General features: G+C 38.8%; 1 protein-coding gene across 4 annotated transcripts in view; it reads right to left on the reverse strand.

Annotated features, from left to right (window-relative positions):
• The window catches only part of dcc (DCC netrin 1 receptor), a 499,711-nt gene that overhangs the window by 64,783 nt on the left and 413,649 nt on the right, over positions 1-21,279 (reverse strand). For all 4 annotated transcript variants that reach the window (XM_004910366.4, XM_004910365.4, XM_002934447.5 and 1 more), the window contains exons 13-15: positions 8,252-8,393; positions 6,482-6,592; positions 2,115-2,309 (exon numbers count right to left, since the gene is read on the reverse strand). In XM_004910366.4, the coding sequence (XP_004910423.2) occupies positions 2,115-2,309; positions 6,482-6,592; positions 8,252-8,393 (448 nt within the window). The remainder of the gene's footprint in view (positions 1-2,114; positions 2,310-6,481; positions 6,593-8,251; positions 8,394-21,279) is intronic.

A 21,279-nucleotide genomic window follows, 5' to 3' on the forward strand; every position in this document is an offset into this window, starting at 1 on the left:
TATACAGTCTTCACTGCCCTTTTACTTTCCATTGTTAAATACAACATTGTTGATGACATGGGCATTAAATGATTGAATTAGATGTGAAAACCCATTATTGAAATTGTATCATACAGCAGACACTAATTAGAAGTGAAAATATAATATTTGTATTTCCTGGCATGGCAGTAAGTGAAAGTGAATATACAGGTATAGGACCCATTATCCAGAATGCTCAGGACCAAGGGTATTCCGGATAAGGGGCCTTTCTGTAATTTGGATCCCCATACCTTAAATCTACTAAAAAATCAATAAAACATTAATTAAACCATATAGGATTATTTTGCATCAAATAAGGGGTAATTATATCTTAGTTGGGATCAAGTACAGGTACTGTTTTATTATTACAGAGAAAAGGGAATCATTTAACCATGAAATAAACCCAATAGGGCTGTTCTGCCCCCAATAAGGGGTAATTATATCTTAGTTGGGATCAAGTACAGGTACTGTTTTATTATTACAGAGAAAAGGGAATCATTTAACCATTAAATAAACCCAATAGGGCTGTTCTGCCCCAATAAGGGGTAATTATATCTTAGTTGGGATCAAGTACAGGTACTGTTTTATTATTACAGAGAAAAGGGAATCATTTAACCATTAAATAAACCCAATAGGGCTGTTCTGCCCCAATAAGGGGTAATTATATCTTAGTTGGGATCAAGTACAGGTACTGTTTTATTATTACAGAGAAAAGGGAATCATTTAACCATTAAATAAACCCAATAGGGCTGTTCTGCCCCAATAAGGGGTAATTATATCTTAGTTGGGATCAAGTACAGGTACTGTTTTATTATTACAGAGAAAAGGGAATCATTTAACCATGAAATAAACCCAATAGGGCTGTTCTGCCCCCAATAAGGGGTAATTATATCTTAGTTGGGCTCAAATAAAATGTTCTGTTTTATTATTACAGAGAAAAAGAAAATCCATTTAAAAAATCAGAATTATTTGATTAAAATGGAGTCTATGGGAGACAGCCTTTCCGTAATTCTGATCTTTCTGGATATTGGGTTTCTGGATAACGGATCCCATACCTGTAAATGGATAGCATTTAGGAACCTTTTAGGCATGCTAGACTTTGGGAGCCAATTAAAATGTATTCTGTTTGTGTCTTGTGCAACCATCATTTTGCTTTTTACTCATATGAATCAACGTTTTTTTAGGTTGTTCTTTGCATAGAATGGCATCTGTGATCAAGTTGTATATTTATACATTTCTAAATTCAACTCCACCCACTCACCCCCAATGTTCTTTCAACGTGTAACGTCATATGACTTGACTAGGGTTATACAAAGCCCACCTACATAGGGGGAACACCTCGTTCGAACTATTAATTATAAGCCATACTCATTCTGCTTAAATATGTTACTCTGTAAGGACTAGTGACGAGTGAATCTGTCCCGTTTCGCTTTGCCTAAAAACTTGCAAATCAAAAGATTCATTCAATTTCGCAAAACGGCAAAAAAGTTGTTGTCTTTCGACATGCATGTCAATTTTACAAACATTTTTTGTTACATGGTGAACGTTGTCACCCGTTTCGAGAAACAAAAGGCGAAACACGGAAATTCCCCTTGAATCTATGCCTGCCGAATTATTTCACCCATCGCTAGTAAGGACCTATCATATATGGTTAAACGTACCAAGAAATAGATCTTTATTAGGAATGCACTGAATTCAGGATTAAGTTTGGGATTTGGCCAGGATTCTGTTTTCTCTTTATCCATTCGGTTCGGGATTTGGCCAAGATTCTGTTTTCTCTTTATCCATTCGGTTCGGGATTTGGCCAAGATTCTGTCTTTTTCAGCAGGATTCAGAATCAAACATAAACATGGAAAATGAAAAAATTTTGCCTTTTCTCTTCGGTTTGGTATTGGATTCTGTGCTTCCCTAGTAATTATCATATGATTTAGTCAGGGGCGGCAAGATGCACCAAAATACAAGGAAATTACTTGCTACACCGGTGACTACTTACTCATCATTGCATATGAAAGTGTCACCTGAGGAACCCAAATTCATGAAGATTACATATAAAGACTTGCTAGTGCAAATTACCTGTTCAGTTTGGAAAAACATACCTAGATTTTCAATTGAATAATATCGCTGCTTGCTGTCCACCCTGACTGTTTCCGCATATGGGCTTCCGACTCCATAGCCGATAATGTAGCCTCTCACTACAATGTTGGGGTTCAGCGGTGGAGTCCAACTCATAATGATGCTGGTTGTTAATGGTCTTACATGAAGGGAACTGGGCTGGTCTGGTACCTGGGATTCTGGAGGCAGAAGGAAACATCTATTAATATATTGTTATTTCTGTACCCCTGGATCCGATATATTGACCAGAGATATGGTTATACATTTAGAAGAATAACATTTTTGGATAACTGTAGGGCATGGTATGAACGTTAGGATTAATCCAAAAAGAAAATGCGATGGAAAAATTGAATCTCTATATGAAATGTCATTACAGATCATGTTTAATGAACAGACATGTTTTCCAATACTCTATCTGTGCATGAGATTTACAGAGTTTGCTTTACTTGTCATGGGAAATAAACCCAGAACATTGATATTCAGCTTTAGAATGTGTTAAACTTTAGAGCTAATTATTAGCAGGGAGTTAGGATGTCCCGGATCCGACTCGTATGACATTTATATTGAACATTAATCCAACGGCTAATAAATGATTCAGCACTGGAAATTGATTCAGAGTATGCAGCTTGAAATATTTAGCCGAGGAAAATGTCATTAATAAAGAAATGCTGCCAAACCACCTACAAACAGAAATATTTATCTGCTCGCCAACTGTATGTCAACGAGAAAATAACAGTAGATGTGGTACAGTATTTTTATAAACAATCTTTATACATTGGCGCAAAATACACAAAATCTTGATAAAGAATTTCAAAAACATAGATAAACGATCAACTGGTAAATGTATGTGCAACAAAGCAGTAAATGGAGAACCTGTGCCCTTGGTGTATGTTTTAAGTGGCGAGAGCAGTACCATATTACAAGCACCTTAGGGAGCATAACGTGGTAGCTTGTACCTTTGAGAGCAGAAGGGACAGGCTAAAAGCAAACTCCACCGAAGATACTCACAATATAGTACGGAGACACGTGACAAACCAACTGTAATAAGTACATTGTATGTCCCGCGCCACTAGAAGACATACACCGGCCTTGAAGTATTCCCAAATGAAATCCTGGAAACTACAGTTGTCCCTAAAGTAAAAACTATAAATAGTAGTTTCCAGAGAGTTTGAATGAACAAGGTTGAGCTTTTTAATAACGCCTTTTTCAGTAGTCTAGGAAGATACCAGGGCAGCCATATTTTGAGATATTTTTTCAAAATATTAGGTTTTAATATCCCGAGCAGAAAACCAGAGGAAATTCTTGCTTAATACATCTCCTTTAGCTAACGTTTTGCCTTTTTTTCCCCTTAGCTTTGATGCTAATCGTGGAACTGTTTGGTGGTGTTGGAAGCCACAAGCACATATACCAAAATCAGGACTGGAGGGTGCAGGGCGCACTGGGGATGCCACCCCAGGGGGCCTGCACCCCCCCCCAAGGTGCACCCTCCAGTTGTGTCCCCCGCCCCCCCCCCCCCACAGGGGCCCCCACCACCACTCCCCCATAACTCCCCGCAGGGCCCCCCACCACCACTCCCCCATAACTCCCTGCAGGGCCCCCCACACTCCCCCATAACTCCCCGCAGGGGCCCCCACCACCCACCCAACATCCTCCCCTGAATGCGCAAGTGAAACGCATCAGGGGAGGACACCTGTGGTCGGGGGAGCAGAAACGGGGATTGAGTCTGGGCCACTAGGGCCGGGGCCCACTGGGTTTTTTCCCGGTATCCCGGCAGCCCAGTCCGACCCTGACCAAAATTGTATTTTGTCATAAACAGAAATAAAAAAACAAAGCTGATTCTGGAGCTTAGTTGTGATTTTTTTCCCTCTGGTCATGAAATGAAATCTAAAAAAGTCCCTGGCTTCACTGGTTCTTATGCTGTTCTTTTTTTTTCCACTAAGAAATAAATAAACACTTAGAAATGAAATATGTATTTCAACCATCCTGATAAAGGCCAACTCTTAAACTCTTACAAAATACATATACAATTTACAAAGAAATATCATTTATCTAAAAAAAAAGATCAATAAGAACTCAACTCCACAAAACTATAAACCAAGAACATGTTTAGTAAAATATTGTTGAATTTATTTCATGAATAACATTGGGTGTTTGTGTTTGGCCAAGAACATCTTGCCTTGCCCCCTTCCATTAACAGTGGAGATATAAATGATAATCTGATTTATGCAGAGCTCTTCTACAATTTATTAAGAATGCATTACATTGCTCAGCACTCCCAATTATTTATCCGATAGATTTATAGAAAAACCAACCGAGGTTCTTTTTTCTAGAAAATATCCATTTTCCATCATGTTCGCAGGTTCTCTGCGTTGCCACTCAGGCGAATGAAATGAAACCTTTTAAGCACAATAGGCTGCAGGCACTTTCATTCTACGCATATCCTGAAGCTCTGAATAAAATATTTAAAGCCTTCCCCAGATGTCAACAAACACATGGGAGCTTTGCAGGGAACCTTGACTCAGCCGTGATGTTTGGCTTTCTAATCAGTTTAACAAAATGCAGTAATTAAAAGAAATATCCGGTGGGAATTGAAGACTTTTTCCGCGTCGCACTGTTCCTCTTATTGATGCTTATTTCAATGGCAGGAACAGTAAAGGCTGGAGAAGCATCACAAGCTATGCAAAGGCTGAAGGAAATGCATCTAACAAGCCATCTCGCTCCTATATATTCCTTTAGTTGGCATGTTTAGGGCTCACAGGAGCTGACAGAAATAGGAATTGCTCTTCTTTTGTCAGCATAAGCACGAGAACAGAATAAAACACTCAACCACTGGGCTCGAGATGGAATGGGTACCAATATGCTCACTTTTTGGTATAAAGACTTAAAAACATGGACAACAGTAACATTGATATATTAATATTGACCCTAAAGTATACATCACTTTTTGTCTAAACAACCTAAATGTTCTTGAAACCATTGACCACTATGAAGATTTTCATTCATCCAGGTCATGGTATATCTAGTTTAAATAAATCTAAAGCAACTGGACTTGTTAAGTAATCACTGAAGATGTTTCACTACTCATCCGAGCAGCTTCTTCAGTTCATTGACCACAGTGGTGTCTGATTGCTTAAATAATGTTACTTCTTCCTATGTGAATTGTTTAATATTGAAGAATCCCTATCTTTATCTCTCAAGCTACCAATGCTTAATAGTATAAGTAAATATTAAGCAACTGGACTTGTTAAGTAATCATTGAAGATGTTTCACTACTCATCCGAGCAGCTTCTTCAGGTCAACTGACTGGTATGGGAAGTCCTCAGCAACCTAAACTCTTAAAACTCTTCCACTAATCCAATCACAATGGCACATTGTAACTCTTCAGAAAGGTGACATCTGAAACTCTGCTCGGATGAATAGTGAAACGTCTTCAATGATTACTTAAGTTGCTTAAGATTTATTTATACTAGATATACCATGACCTGGATGGATGAAAATCTTCAAAGTCATACTGTACCAATGCTCAAGTTAAATGCTACTTGGTTTTCAGCCTGCAAAGTGCCATCAGAGCGTTTTAGACCCAGCTCCTGCTTGAGATACAACTCCATGCCTCTCCCCCTGTAAACTTTCATTAGAGTGTTCTAGCCCAAGTTACACGCTCCAATCAAGCAATGTAACTGTGGACTTATTACTTTAATGGGTGTGAAATTGGTTGGACTCATTGGTATAGTTACTCCTGAAACCCAAGTTAATAAGAGTAAATAAGTATCGTAAGTTGAAGTCTATGTGGAAAACAAATAGTCCAAAGGCAAGAAAGGTGTGCTTCAAAAATGAAAACCCGTGCCCCAAACTAGGAAGTGTCCAATGAAAGACACATACGAAGGAGAATGTGTATGTTGAAGAACCCATCAATGATTTAGTACAAAAATTAGAGTTCTCTAAGTTAAACCTTGAACCTTTCAGAACAAGGGTTCTCCTAACTGAGGTTCTCTAATCATTGCTGAAATACAGTTCCAAACATCCGTTACCTAGCAGGGCATACTAGTAGGTGGGGCTACAAAGATCATAAAAGCAATCTCGTTTACTGTGAGATGGTTACTAAGATGACTATGTGTTATCGCCTGAGATATCTCAAGGTAACTCTACATCTGTATTTGAGCCCCAGATTGACGATACTCAAGGTTGACCACACTCAAGGTTTAGGTCATAATACACAGGATGCAAAAAAAAATTAAAAAAGGGAAACCCTCTCTACCAATGACTTGTGCAATGAATTGCCCCTTTTTCTCCAGGGACATATCCTATAAAGGCCTTAAACAATTATGTCACTTTAAAAAGAATGCAAACTTACCATCAAGATCATTCTCGGGTGTTTCTGCTGTATACCAATCTGAGGAAGGTCCCGTTCCATTTACAGTCATAGCGGCAACTTGAAAACTGTATTGGCTTCCTTTCTCAAGTCCTAGAAAACACAAACAAACCATCATTAATTAAAGATAATATTAGGGCTGGGGTATTCTAGTCTAAATACTTTGCAGGTATAAATATGTAGAAAAATGAATGACAATACAACATGCTGTAATGTAATACAGACAATAGTTATAATCAGAGTATTCCCGAAACACTGTTTATAGCAAACATAGAGGTTTTTTTCAAATCAAATAAACTCAAAATTTACCAAACTTGATTCATTGCTTACTTATTAAAAAATTAAAAAATAAAAAAACCTGATCAAATTAAATTGTGAAAAAAAATCTCAAATGCATATTCTATCCATCATTCTTAATCGTTCTACAAACTCTCAAACATATTTGGAAAAACTACATATATTTTGCCTAGGACAACTCCCATTGACTTCTACATGAAGCTTTTAGAAGCAGAAGTTTTACATTTAGTGCATAATAAATATGGAACATTCGAGTTTTGGACATCAGAATTCAAATTTGGGAGTTTTTGGACGAAAAAAAATTGAATCACAGACAAATTGGAATTTGGATATGGATAAATGACCCCCATAAACATATCACAGTTGCTATGCTCACGGGTTACTTACAAATAAGCACAAGGGTGAGCACGGAATTTCATTTCTTACATTCCTACATTTTCCTTGCACTAGACACTTCCAATACCCCCCTTCCCCCATGTTTCCAGTAGATAATGATTTACATCTGCTGGGCTATGGATTGACAAAAAATATGCCATAAAACCAACTCTATATGCTACTTTCCTGACATTGATCCAAGGTAAATAATCTATAATTTTGTCTCAAATTTTGCCCAAAATAACGTAGGGATGTTAGAACCGTCCATTAAAAATGGTAACGGGTCATTTGTGCAGAGTATTTTCTTAATGGGGTATCCCATAGGGTGCTCTTGTTCAATGGACCCTATTGCCGGTGCCAGATGGCTGATTTAAGAGGTGCTGAGGGATGAATTTACTCTGATTTGGCCCAGGTTATGTAGGCCATGGAATTAGATGTTTTCTTTATAACAGAAACATATAAATGCGACCTGACAATTGGCCCTGTTGGTTGTTGGATATAGGAACATGTTGTACCTATACCGTTACATCTCCCATGTGGGTGTTCTGTATCTGAGAGGTGGGCAACCCAGTAGCCCATTTTGCTATGTAAATATTTTTCTACCGGTTTGGCCAAAAAGGAGAAACATTTCGATAAACACTGTATTAATAAAGGGTGGAATCCCTCCCTCCCTGGCAATTTTATCTGAAAGTATGGGATGAATCTACAGTATATACATTATATTCTCCCATAAACCGAGTCACAAATATTCTCTGCTTCGTACCCCTTGTATTAAACGTAGACATTTTATCCACTGCAGAATCATCCTTACCATCCACTATAAAGTTTTCCGCTGAACGAAGGTTTTGGGGCATAAACTTAATGTCTGGATTTATACATTTTCTCCACATGCTATTATGTAGTGGAGCCTTACTCTATATCGGTTTTTTCTTGGTGCTGCATTAAGCACGCAGGCGATTTGCCAAGATATTCATTAAGGACAAGATAAAACAGTCCAAAATATTCAAACAGGAAAAAAAAAACCGATACAGTTATATTCATGAACTGCATGATCATGACTCCTACTCAGTAAACACTGACCTGTGAAGAGATACCAGAGGTTGTTTGGTTCTATAGTTTCAAGATCCCCCCTCCGGGTCGTCTTTCTGTGCCGAATCTTGTAGCCTGTGATGAATCCATTTTGTGTTCCTGATGGAGGAGGCAGCCAGCTGACTTTTATATTCTGAAATGAGAAATAGGTCTGGTTCAATGGATGTATGATGGGTAACAGATTTAGACAGGTAACACATTGGTGACTTCTCTAGCTGTGTAAGATAAAGGAGTTACTTTATAAGAGATCTATTACCCTATAAAATATACATTGCCTATTCCAGGAAATGATGTATCACTATGTAGTCAGACTTAGTTTTATCTAATCGATTGTCCATTGTTTTCAATGGTTTGCCATGTATTGGGTCTATTACCTTATATACAGTACAATAGTATAGCCATAGAGTCCTTTCCAAGCATAACAAAATAACATATCTTGGAGGGCCACATCTTAGCTTGGATCTCCCAGCTATACAGCCAATTAAACCACGTCTATCAGCACTTTTGTTATGCCACATGGAACTAATGGACTAAGCATTGACATAATGAGATAATGAGGGGTCATTTTCTGACTACTAAATGCAATGGTTTGGTCTTCCTTGTGGAAGATTCCTTGGGGTAGACAGCTATGTTCACATTATGTGAATAATAGATCCCTTTTTGGTTCACAAATACACCATTATCAGAATATTAAATAAAACAGACTATGATTCAGGACATGGGGTTAGATATAAATGTTAACTTTCTGGAGCTATAGTTATCATAACAAACAGCAATTCCTATGGTGAAGGGCAGTATAAAGTATTGAATATTGAAGTATTGTACAGCAATAATAGCTAATGTTATTCAGGTCCCAATTTGTACAGTTTTCTATGGAAGCCCAATGTGCATTCCATTTACCCAATCACAGACAGTGCCATAGTTTCTATAAAGGTACCTGATGGCCCATGACTAGGGTGGCTACCTTGTGGGGGGAAGGGGGCTTGGGTGCCTATTTAAAATACTTCTGGCTAGTGATGAGCGAATCTGTCCCATTTCGATTTGCCATAAAATTCGTGAAACGGCAAGAGAATTGCTTTTGCCGCCCAATTTTTCCGTTGTCCGCGTCTATATTTTGTCGACCGAGCCCTTTTTTACGCACCCAATTTGACGCGTGAGAAACAAAAAATTTCTATGTGACAAATTCTTCCACTGGGAATTTTAACAGAAGTTTCGCGAAACAATTCGCCAATGCGGAAATTCATTGCAAATCCATGCCTGGCGAAAAAATTTGCTCATCACTACTTCTGGCTAAATTTGGCAGTGAAGCTGAGGGGGGTAGAGAGCTATCCTTCTAATCCGTAATTGGAACATACCCAGATTGGCTTGGGCATGCACCAGTGATGGTAGGAGTGAGCTCATGAAATATTAAGGCGGAGTTATGACTTATTTAGGTGGGGTTATGACATCATGGACGGGGTTACTGCCTGCTCTAACACGATTGGCTGGATATCTGCTCGGTTTTCAACAATGTGAAAAACCAAGCTGTCCAGTTCAAAACTGGATGGGTGGCCACCCTTATTGTGAGATTATAAATTGGATATAATTCTCAATAGGCTTCATTATGGGAAGAGCAAATACACCTTCTTCACATTTTTGGGGCAAGTTTAGTAGCTATGAGAAAAGTAAACCCCTGAACAAGGGAGTGTAGGATTATTATCATTTTCCTTTGATTCATAGCCGTAGAACTTTCAGCAATTTAACAGCCCCCCCCCACCGCATCATCTAAAGCTTTCATGGGGGCTCATTTACTTAATTCAGCAGCCATTACAGTGTATCTTTGGTCATTCGACTGCATTTGTCTCTAATCCTAAAATATGTATCCCCTTCATCCTAATATTATTTTAACACATGAATTGACTTTGCTCTGTGAATAGGAAATGTACTCGACATCATTTTATTTCAACCACTTCGAAATGTCATTTCACTCCCTGCACAATGAAAAGAACGCTCGAGCCGTAAATGTTTCTTATTGCACCAAAACGCTGAACAGTTTGCTTAAAACCTTTTTCAATTTCTACAATAGTTTGTCGTTAATATTCAAAAGCAACAATGGATTTGGAATAAAAAGGAATTTCCCTGTTATACGGAATGTTTGTTATGAAGTTCCCTTTGCGGATTCATTCAAAATGGACCCCCATCATCTTTATATGGACATTAGTTATCTTCGTTAGCTCAAGGGAAGTTTTATTTCAGATGTCTGGCTATAGGTAAATGTATTACAGGTATGGGACCTGTTATCCAGAATGCTCGGGGGACCAACGTATTCCGGATAAGGGATCTTTCTGTAATTTGGATCTCCTATCTTAAGTCTACTAAAAAAACAATAAAACGTCAATTCAACCCATTGAATTGTTCTGCCCCCAATAAGGGGTAATTATATCTTAGTTGGGATCAAGTACAGGTACTGTTTTATTATTACAGAGAAAAGGGAATCATTTAACCATTAAATAAACCCAATAGGGCTGTTCTGCCCCCAATAAGGGGTAATTATATCTTAGTTGGGATCAAGTACAGGTACTGTTTTATTATTACAGAGAAAAGGGAATCATTTAACCATTAAATAAACCCAATAGGGCTGTTCTGCCCCAATAAGGGGTAATTATATCTTAGTTGGGATCAAGTACAGGTACTGTTTTATTATTACAGAGAAAAGGGAATCATTTAACCATTAAATAAACCCAATAGGGCTGTTCTGCCCCCAATAAGGGGTAATTATATCTTAGTTGGGATCAAGTACAGGTACTGTTTTATTATTACAGAGAAAAGGGAATCATTTAACCATTAAATAAACCCAATAGGGCTGTTCTGCCCCCAATAAGGGGTAATTATATCTTAGTTGGGATCAAGTACAGGTACTGTTTTATTATTACAGAGAAAAGGGAATCATTTAACCATTAAATAAACCCAATAGGGCTGTTCTGCCCCCAATAAGGGGTAATTATATCTTAGTTGGGATCAAGTACAGGTACTGTTTTATTATTACAGAGAAAAGGGAATAATTTAAACATTAAATAAACCCAATAGGGCTGTTCTGCCCCAATAAGGGGTAATTATATCTTAGTTGGGATCAAGTACAGGTACTGTTTTATTATTACAGAGAAAAGGGAATAATTTAAACATTAAATAAACCCAATAGGGCTGTTCTGCCCCCAATAAGGGGTAATTATATCTTAGTTAGGATCAAGTACAGGTACTGTTTTATTATTACAGAGAAAAGGGAATCATTTAACCATTAAATAAACCCAATAGGGCTGTTCTGCCCCCAATAAGGGGTAATTATATCTTAGTTGGGATCAAGTACAGGTACTGTTTTATTATTACAGAGAAAAGGGAATCATTTAAACATTAAGTAAACCCAATAGGGCTGTTCTGCCCCCAATAAGGGGTAATTATATCTTAGTTGGGATCAAGTACAGGTACTGTTTTATTATTACAGAGAAAAGGGAATCATTTAACCATTAAATAAACCCAATAGGGCTGTTCTGCCCCAATAAGGGGTAATTATATCTTAGTTGGGATCAAGTACAGGTACTGTTTTATTATTACAGAGAAAAAGAAAATGCATTTTCAAAATCTGAATTATTTGATTAAATGGAGTCTATGGGAGACAGGCATTCCATAATTCGGAGCTTTCTGGATAACGGGTTTCCGCATAATGGATCCCATACCTGTACATGCAAAACTGGTTCCTTGCAGGAAGTCATGTCGTTGGATTTGGCCAAATCTTTCTAACAGAGGGATAATTGGTGAAGAGATATTTGTTTTCCTTTATCAAGTGAAATGTTTTTTGCTCGGTGACATGAAAATAAATCCCAGGAAGCAGCGGCCCAGTGTTTCGGAGGTGGCGGAGTCTGGCTGCGACGTAATTGATTTCACTACAGGAGTAAATCTCCCGAGGTGCGGGAAACAGTGTTTAATGTAGTGATGCTTCACTCCTTATGAGATCTCAAGGAAAATGTCGGAGAGAGACTTGATAAAAATGTCCATAACGATCTAAATATGCCGGCGAGAGGCACTTATTTAGCCAATTGTTTTACCTAAATGTTTTTCAAGACGCAAGTTTTCCCATCTAGAGATTAACGATGCATGTCGTATCATTTGTGCGTGCATTATGGGAAATTAGACATTGTGAGGGATGGGATCCTTACCAAATATTACTGGGGTTAGAGACTGCGAGTAACTTTTTAATGTTCATGATAGGGTGACATTTATAGATAATACAGGTATGGGACCTGTTATCCAGAATGCTCGGGACCTGGGGTTTTCCGGATAAGGGATCTTGCCATAATTTGGATCTCCATAACTTAAATCTGCTAAATATAATTTAAACATTGAATAAACCCAATAGGATTGTTTTGCCTCCAATAAGGGGTAATTATATCTTAGTTGGGATCAATTACAGGTACTGTTTTATTATTACAGAGAAAAGGGAATCATTTAACCATTAAATAAACCCAATAGGGCTGTTCTGCCCCAATAAGGGGTAATTATACCTTAGTTGGGATCAAGTACAGGTACTGTTTTATTATTACAGAGAAAAGGGAATCATTTAACCATTAAATAAACCCAATAGGGCTGTTCTGCCCCCAATAAGGGGTAATTATATCTTAGTTGGGATCAAGTACAGGTACTGTTTTATTATTACAGAGAAAAGGGAATCATTTAACCATGAAATAAACCCAATAGGGCTGTTCTGCCCCAATAAGGGGTAATTATATCTTAGTTGGGATCAAGTACAGGTACTGTTTTATTATTACAGAGAAAAGGGAATCATTTAACCATGAAATAAACCCAATAGGGCTGTTCTGCCCCAATAAGGGGTAATTATATCTTAGTTGGGAACAAGTACAGGTACTGTTTTATTATTACAGAGAAAAGGGAATCATGTAACCATTAAATAAACCCAATAGGGCTGTTCTGCCCCAATAAGGGGTAATTATATCTTAGTTGGGATCAAGTACAGGTACTGTTTTATTATTACAGAGAAAAGGGAATCATTTAACCATTAAATAAACCCAATAGGGCTGTTCTGCCCCCAATAAGGGGTAATTATATCTTAGTTGGGATCAAGTACAGGTACTGGTTTATTATTACAGAGAAAAGGGAATCATTTAACCATGAAATAAACCCAATAGGGCTGTTCTGCCCCAATAAGGGGTAATTATATCTTAGTTGGGATCAAGTACAGGTACTGTTTTATTATTGCAGGGAAAAGAGAAATCATTTAAAAAAAATTAGAGTTATTTGCTTATAATGGAGTCTATGGGAGACGGCCTTTCTGTAATTCTGAACTTTCTGGATAACGGGTTTCCGGATAAGGGATCCCATACCTGTAATATGTGTTTTAACTTTTCTTGGCCCCAATAATTGACACTCACTCATCTCAGTAAGTTAGAGATTAAAGTCAGAAAGTGGGACATGGGCGACAGAAAATAGACGCGGGTGGAAACATTTTTTTTGCCGTTTTTTTGCGAATTTTAGGGCGAAGCAAAATGGGACAGATTCGCTCATCCCTACTGAATAGCGCTTGCGCAGGGAAGCAATGCTACGAGTAAAGCTGGCTTCTCCACGCAGATATAAAGCCATCATTATTGCGAGACTGCGAGATTGGATTTTGGCAGCGGAAATGCAATTAGCGCAGTGAGAATCAAACACAAACCAATATTCTTAATAATTCAACAGATTTCAATTTCTAACAATGATCACACTCTCTTCCTTGTTAAACAGTCTTTCCATCTCGCAGCGCTCTCTTGTTTACTAATTCAGCTAATCTGCTGCTTCACAGTGGGACAGTCATTCCCAATATGATTTTTTTTTTTTTGCTTGCGAGAAAGAACAAACAAAAATGGCTGCGCTTCAATCTTAATTAAATATGCATGTATAGTAAATGAAAAAGGTTTATTTATTCTCATATGGCCGTGCCGCTGTAATGATCAGACAGTCCCCACAGACTTCTTTAGGCAAATATTTTACAGTGGTTGATAAACTCATTTTCCATTTTTAATGAACACAGACGACAGGGTTTAAGATCTTGTTACATTTCTCTGCCTCTGTGGCTCTGTTTTCCTTCATCTGAGACAACACTTTTTTACAGTGAAGTAAAAAAATGATCAAGGAAAATCACTTCATATTCGGGCACAAAATGACCCCCACCCAAACTCGGTATCGCTGGGGCGACAAATAGCTTGTAAAAATGGTTCCATTTTTCTTGTTTCCTTCAAGATCACAATGACCTTCGATGTTTTTCTTGTTCAAGATATAATCCATGACACTCTAAAGGGCAGTAATAGAATCTGCCATTAAAAGTTAACAATGCTGCTTCAAATAAAAGTTCTGTTCCCCTAGTCTAAAAGGAGGAGCCTCTAATGCATTGTTTGATTTTATGGGAACCAAGATACCCCACTACCTACAGGTATAGGATCCCTTATCCAGAAACCTGTTATCCAGAAAGTTCCGAATTACGGAAAGGCCATCTCCCATAGACTCCAATATAAGCAAATAATTCTAATTTTTAAAAATGATTTTCCTTTTCTCTGTAATAATAAAACAGTACCTGTACTTGATCCCAACTAAGATATAATTACCCCTTATTGGGGGCAGAACAGCCCTATTGGGTTTATTTCATGGTTAAATGATTCCCTTTTCTCTGTAATAATAAAACAGTACCTGTACTTGATCCCAACTAAGATATAATTACCCCTTATTGGGGGCAGAACAGCCCTATTGGGTTTATTTAATGGTTAAATGATTCCCTTTTCTCTGTAATAATAAAACAGTACCTGTACTTGATCCCAACTAAGATATAATTACCCCTTATTGGGGCAGAACAGCCCTATTGGGTTTAATTAATGGTTAAATGATTCCCTTTTCTCTGTAATAATAAAACATAACCTGTACTTGATCCCAACTAAGATATAATTACCCCTTATTGGGGGCAGAACAGCCCTATTGGGTTTATTTAATGGTTAAATGATTCCCTTTTCTCTGTAATAATAAAACAGTACATTGTAATTGATCCCAACTAAGATATAAATAATCCTTATTGGATGCAAAACAATCCAATTGTGGTTAATTAATGTTTTTACTTTTTAGCAGACTTAAGATAGGAGATCCAAATTACAGAAAGACCCCTTATCCGGAATACCCTTGGTCCTGAACATTCTGGATAACGGGTCCTACACCTGTATTTATTAACATTGAACCTCATTTGCCAATTTGCTGCCTGGTTCTCTGACTGTTCCCAATCATCTCTATGCAGATAACTGTACTCAAACTGGTTTCCAAGCAGTTACTCTGGTTGTATATTGGGAAATGTCAGTCTTTTGAAAATGACTTCTCGTAAAAAAAAAGATTTTTTTCCAAAAAGAGACCATTTTTCAATGTTTGATCCCAACACAAATACATATCTGTAAATATATTTAATTTGTGCCTTTCAGTTTCCAAGAACTACAGACTTTGCCAATCAATATGTTATAGATCTAACTAGAGCAGGTAAACAGCTAGAGGTCAGCAGACAAAGTAACACATTCTACCGCTCTGTGTTAAATTAATAGTTGTTGTTCTGAGTGATTGCTGGGATGAGACCTTGCGATGTTAAAGCCCACAGCTATGAAATGAGTTAACTCTAACATCACCCACAAGGAACAAACACAGAGAATACTATCATCCTCCATTTCCATTTAATTCAATATTCTCTTTTATAAATACCAATAAATGAAGCACCAACATATGACTACATATTAATAAATCAATGTGAAATATGAGTTTTGTCCAGTATTATGCAAAATGTGTGCACCTACATACCTTTACACCTAACAATAACAGACCTGACTTTAAAGGGGACATACAGTATAAAGCGAATGTATTATCATTAATAGCTCGAGTTTGGAGTTGTGTTTTTAATGAAAATGTTGTATAAAGCTTGTACCACCCTGACATTCCCCTTCCCGCTGGCAGCTTTCCCGGATGACCTGTGGCACTCAGCACTTGGCACTATCATCTGACAGCCAATCAAGAGCTACGTTGACCTGGCACGGAACTGCAGTCTATCATACCCCCATATGAAGGCAGCATATTGTACTGTTTGCCTGATGGCCAATGGGGAGATTAGTTACACGCAATTAAATAGCTACCGCGGGGGACTTATCTCCCTGAAATACCTTTCCACCACCAACAAAGGAAACTTTGTGCCACTCCGGAAAACAACACATATGGCGATTCACTTTGTTGCCAGTGGAAAGGAATTTCGGGGAGATGAGTTGCCCACAGTGGGAGATTAATCTCCCTGTAATACACGATGTGCCCCCCCACCTTGTGCCTCTATTTATGGCAGTATCTGCCCCATTGGAGATACTATGCTATGAACGTTAGTAGAAGTAATTTATGGCCATGCAGAAAGTTAAGTGCAAGTGCATTTGCCATCATTTTTTACACTTTATTTACAAAATGTTCGAGTGTGGTTGGTGTTATTTATGGCAGTTGCCTATAGAGGGGTATCAGTGACCTATTCTTTCATCCCAGCTGAGCTACGGCGTGTGGCACTCAGCTCTGTGGGATCCCTGAAGCTACTGCCTAGTGTTGGAGGTGGCAGTTTGGGTTCCACTTCACACCTTACGGACAGTGATGGGGCTGGGGTGTGCCTCCTGGCCAACGCTCTTTGTACAGAGCACCAGATTTTTAACCTGCCGCTCCATCCAATCGATCTTGAACCCCTTAGTACTCTTGCAATTGCCCATTCTTAGCAACTTCTCATTTGGTCTTTATTTTCATCAAAATCACTTGCCTTTTCTTAGGCTACATTTCTATGGTTACTGGTACTTTGTATTCTTTATCATTCTACAGCATAATAACACAAAGGCCACTTACAACAGGACCTGATAATCACCATATTACACTTCTATAATAAGTAGGACGTCAATTACTACTCAAATATTTTTACAATGAAATATTACAAGCCATTACAAGATTTCAATGGGCATTTCGCCGACGCTGTTAACAGGCTCCAACTAAAATAGTTACAAAGAGAGTCTGAAAATAAGCACCTAGGGCTCCATGATGGATTATGGCACATTTAACAGATTTTCCGCCTGAACTAAAATACATATCTGAAGCGCCTGCATGTTCTGAGCGTCTTGCAACCCATTAGTCTATTTGTACTCAAACCAGAAATAGACAGCTGTAGCTCTTAAACGCAAAGGCTTCGTATCTGCCGGAAGCTTCCCAGTGGGAGGCAAGGGGACTGTAGCCTGAGAATATTCCAGTTTAATAGGTCTCCCCCTATCCTCAGATAACTCACAATCTTTTCTGACCCCTTAAAGATCCAGTCATTTTAAAGACTCTCTACAAACAGAACCAAAATGAAAATGAAAAATTATCTGAAACATGAAAGTAAAATCAAGCAGTGACAGCATCTTATTCTGACATATTTATGTGATAAATGGGGTTATGTCATTAAAGTTTGCCCAGGAGCAGTAACCCATAGCAACTAATCAGCAGGTAGCATTTACTGGTCGCCTGTTTAACATCTTATTGGTTACTAGTGATAAGCCAATTTTTTTCGCCTGGCATGGATTCGCAGTGAATTTCCGCATTTCGCCATTGGCGAATTGTTTCGCGAAACTTCAGTGAAAATTCGCTGTGCGTCTTTTTTTTTTGTTGCGCTGCAAATTCGGCGCGGTCACGTCAAAAATGCTGCAGTAGTGGCAAAAAAGCCACGGTTGCGTCAAAAAAAGGGTGCGGTCACGCAAAAAAGCGTGCGGTCATGCAAAAAAGGGCGCGGTCTTGTCAAAACTGGGCGCGGGCGACAAAAAAATATACGCGGGCAACTAAATATAGACGAGGGCGACAAAAAAGACGCGGGCCACAAAAAAATTGTGCTACAAATGCGTTTCGTGAATTTTTCGCCGTTTTGCTCATCACTATTGGTTGCTATTGGTTACTGCTCCTGGGCAAACTTAGTGCCTTTTATTACATATGGGTTTAGAGTACAACTAGATGGGTGACTTCCCTATAGTAACTTTACTACCACCCCATTTTACAAAATACACGGCAACCTATGGGGGGGGTTACATTGTTAAGTAATAGTTATAAAAGGGCCACTGTGTCAAATCCAACTGTCCATAAATATCCTAGTATGACCGGCCTACATCAGGAACACTCACTGCACTGCTCTCTGTACATATACAGCCATCATCACTAATGCACGTACATACACACGCACGTTTTTTGTACATTTACATTTGTAATACATCCGCAAAGAATTTGAATTTGGTAAAATTTATTCAAATTTCAAATTTATAATATTGAATTTTTGACAAATAGGCTCCTGTCACCCTGAATAATTTGCTAGTCCAAGAAGACTTCCAAGTAGTGATGAGCGAATCTGTTCCGTTTCGCTTCGGCGAAAAATTTGCGAATCTTTGAAAAGATCCGCGAAACGGCGAAAAATTCGCGAAACGGCGAAAATGTCGTGCGACAAAAAAAATTGTCGCCCGCGGCTATTATTTTGTCGCGCGGCTATTGTTTCGTCTCCCGCGGCTATTGTTTTGTCGCGCGGCTATTATTTCGTCGCCCGCGGCTCTTGTTTCGTCGCGCGGCTCTTGTTTCGTCGCCCGCGGCTATTATTTCGTCGCCCGCAGCTATTATTTTGTCGCGCGGCTCTTGTTTCGTCGCGCGGCTCTTGTTTCGTCGCGCGCGGCTATTATTTTGTCGCGCGCTATTGTTTCGTCACCCGCGGCTATTATTTTTGGACGTGCGGCGAATTTTTCATCCGTTTCGCGAAAAAATCCGCCAATGGCGAAACGCGGAAATTCGCCGCGAATCCATGCCTGGCGAAACTTTTCGCCCATCACTACTTCCAAGTCTATCTAAAGGCAACCTGCTACTGCAACACCACCTATTCCACAGCCTAACTGACCTCATGATTAGCCATTTGTGTTGCTTCAGTTGAAATGTTGTTCCAGTCGAAAGTGTTTTATTATTTGGTCAATTTGGGGATTATTTACCAAATTGGGGCAAGGTGCAGAAAGCAAAAATGGGTGCAATTTGCTATGTCTGGCCTGACTATGCCCCCATTTAATTTATGCCTTTCATCTTTGCCAGTCCCATCATTTCACAGTAGTTCATTTTTGTAGGCTACAACCCCAGTGTTACAAATGCTGTGCTAACTGACTAACTAACTACATTGTGTGGTGCCTTAGTGCAATTTAGCACAGCTTAGGAGGTGTATAGCAACATCGGATGTGATGCCTGACTGACTTGAGTGCCAATTTTGCAAATTTTGTCCTTCGTAATAAATAGCTTGCACCCAGCATGTATTCATTTTTGTGTATTGTTATCGGTGGGAAGCCTTTTTGGAGGGGTTTGCAGAGATCTATCATGGGTGACTCAACCGCTCCGTGGGTTCTTACCCTAAAGCAGTGGTTCAACCTTCCTATTGTGCAACCCTTTAATACAGTTCCTCATGTTGTGGTGACCCCCAAACATAAAATTATTCCTAAGACCATCGGAAATATGTGTTTCCCGATGGTTGTTTGACCCCCAAAGGGTTCCCGACCCACAGGTTGAGAACTGCTGCCCTAAAGGAAGACTGTTCTATGGCCAATGCATTTACATTTGGAGCAGAGAATGGACTACTAGTAATATAGTAGTCATTAGTAGACCTTGGTGGGTCTTATGTTTGATTTCTCCCATATGTTGACAGAATTGAAAGCCCAGATGACTTTTCTTGTTATAGACTTGTGCATCAATATTGCCTTGTGGGGGCATTGAAAGAATATATCCAGCTAACTGCCTACAGAACAGTATGATCCACCTAAAGTTTCAGTGGGGGGGGGGATCTATGGCAGAATATGTAACTATTTCTAGAGTACTCTTCATACTGATTTTCATGCTGTTGGTGATGTTCTTATGTTTCCGTGCATTGTTACTTTGATCAATCTGAACATCTTCAATCTACATAGATATAAATACATATAAATACATACATCTGTGACCTTGGTTTCCCACATAATTACAATTAAGAATAGGAATCGAGGCTGCATACACTTCAGAACACTCGGTACTGTTGCTTTTATAAGAGAAAATAAACTCACTTGACCGTTAATACAATCCCAACTGGTTAAACTGAAGGTTATGTACAGAAAAAAGCTTTGTCCTGTTGTGGCCTTCTTGTGGAAAGTCTCATCTCTAGCTCATGACAATGATTTATATGAACAATACATACGGCAGATAGCAGCCGTTCCAAGCAAGGAAAATAGATTTTTTAGCACCATGAATGAGCAGAGGGGTGAATGTCGGAGTGCTCCTCTGATATTGTCACTTCCTATTTATGGCACCACAAAGAGCGCACATAGATCAGTTCTGGACTCAGCGGGGACAAGTGATTGCATCAGGGGCCTTTGCATGTTGGAGATACATATTTAGTAGCACCAGGGTCCAGGAAATCAATTGCACGTGATATACAATGTCATTGAGATTTATTGAAAGCAATCTCTAGACTTATCCCGTCACATGACCTGATGGGGCATACTCCGCTAAAGTGTTTTGCACTTAAAAGGGTACATGCTTATCAGCCCTGCCTTCTTCTTATATTCAATGAATAAAACTGAAGCTAAAGACCCACACAGACCTGAACAGCATGGTAAGAGATGCTTTAATATTGCAATATATTAATAGCACAGATGGGGAATAGTGATGAGCGAATTTCCGCATTTCGCCATTGGTGAATTGTTTTGCGAAACTTCCATGAAAATTTGCAGCAGAAAAATGCGTTGCACAGAATTTTTCTTTTGTCGCGTGTCAAATTTGGCGTGGTCACATTAAAAAAAGCGCAGGAGACATAAAAAGCCACGGGCGACAAAAAAAGACATGGGTGACAAACAAAAACGCACAACAAATGCGTTTCGCAAATGCTGTTTCGCAAATTTTATGGCAAAGCAAATTGGGACAGATTCACTCATCACTAATGGGGAATAGTG

This window comes from Xenopus tropicalis, chromosome 1, assembly GCF_000004195.4.
Source record: "Xenopus tropicalis strain Nigerian chromosome 1, UCB_Xtro_10.0, whole genome shotgun sequence".
NCBI classification, from domain to species: Eukaryota; Metazoa; Chordata; class Amphibia; order Anura; family Pipidae; genus Xenopus; species Xenopus tropicalis.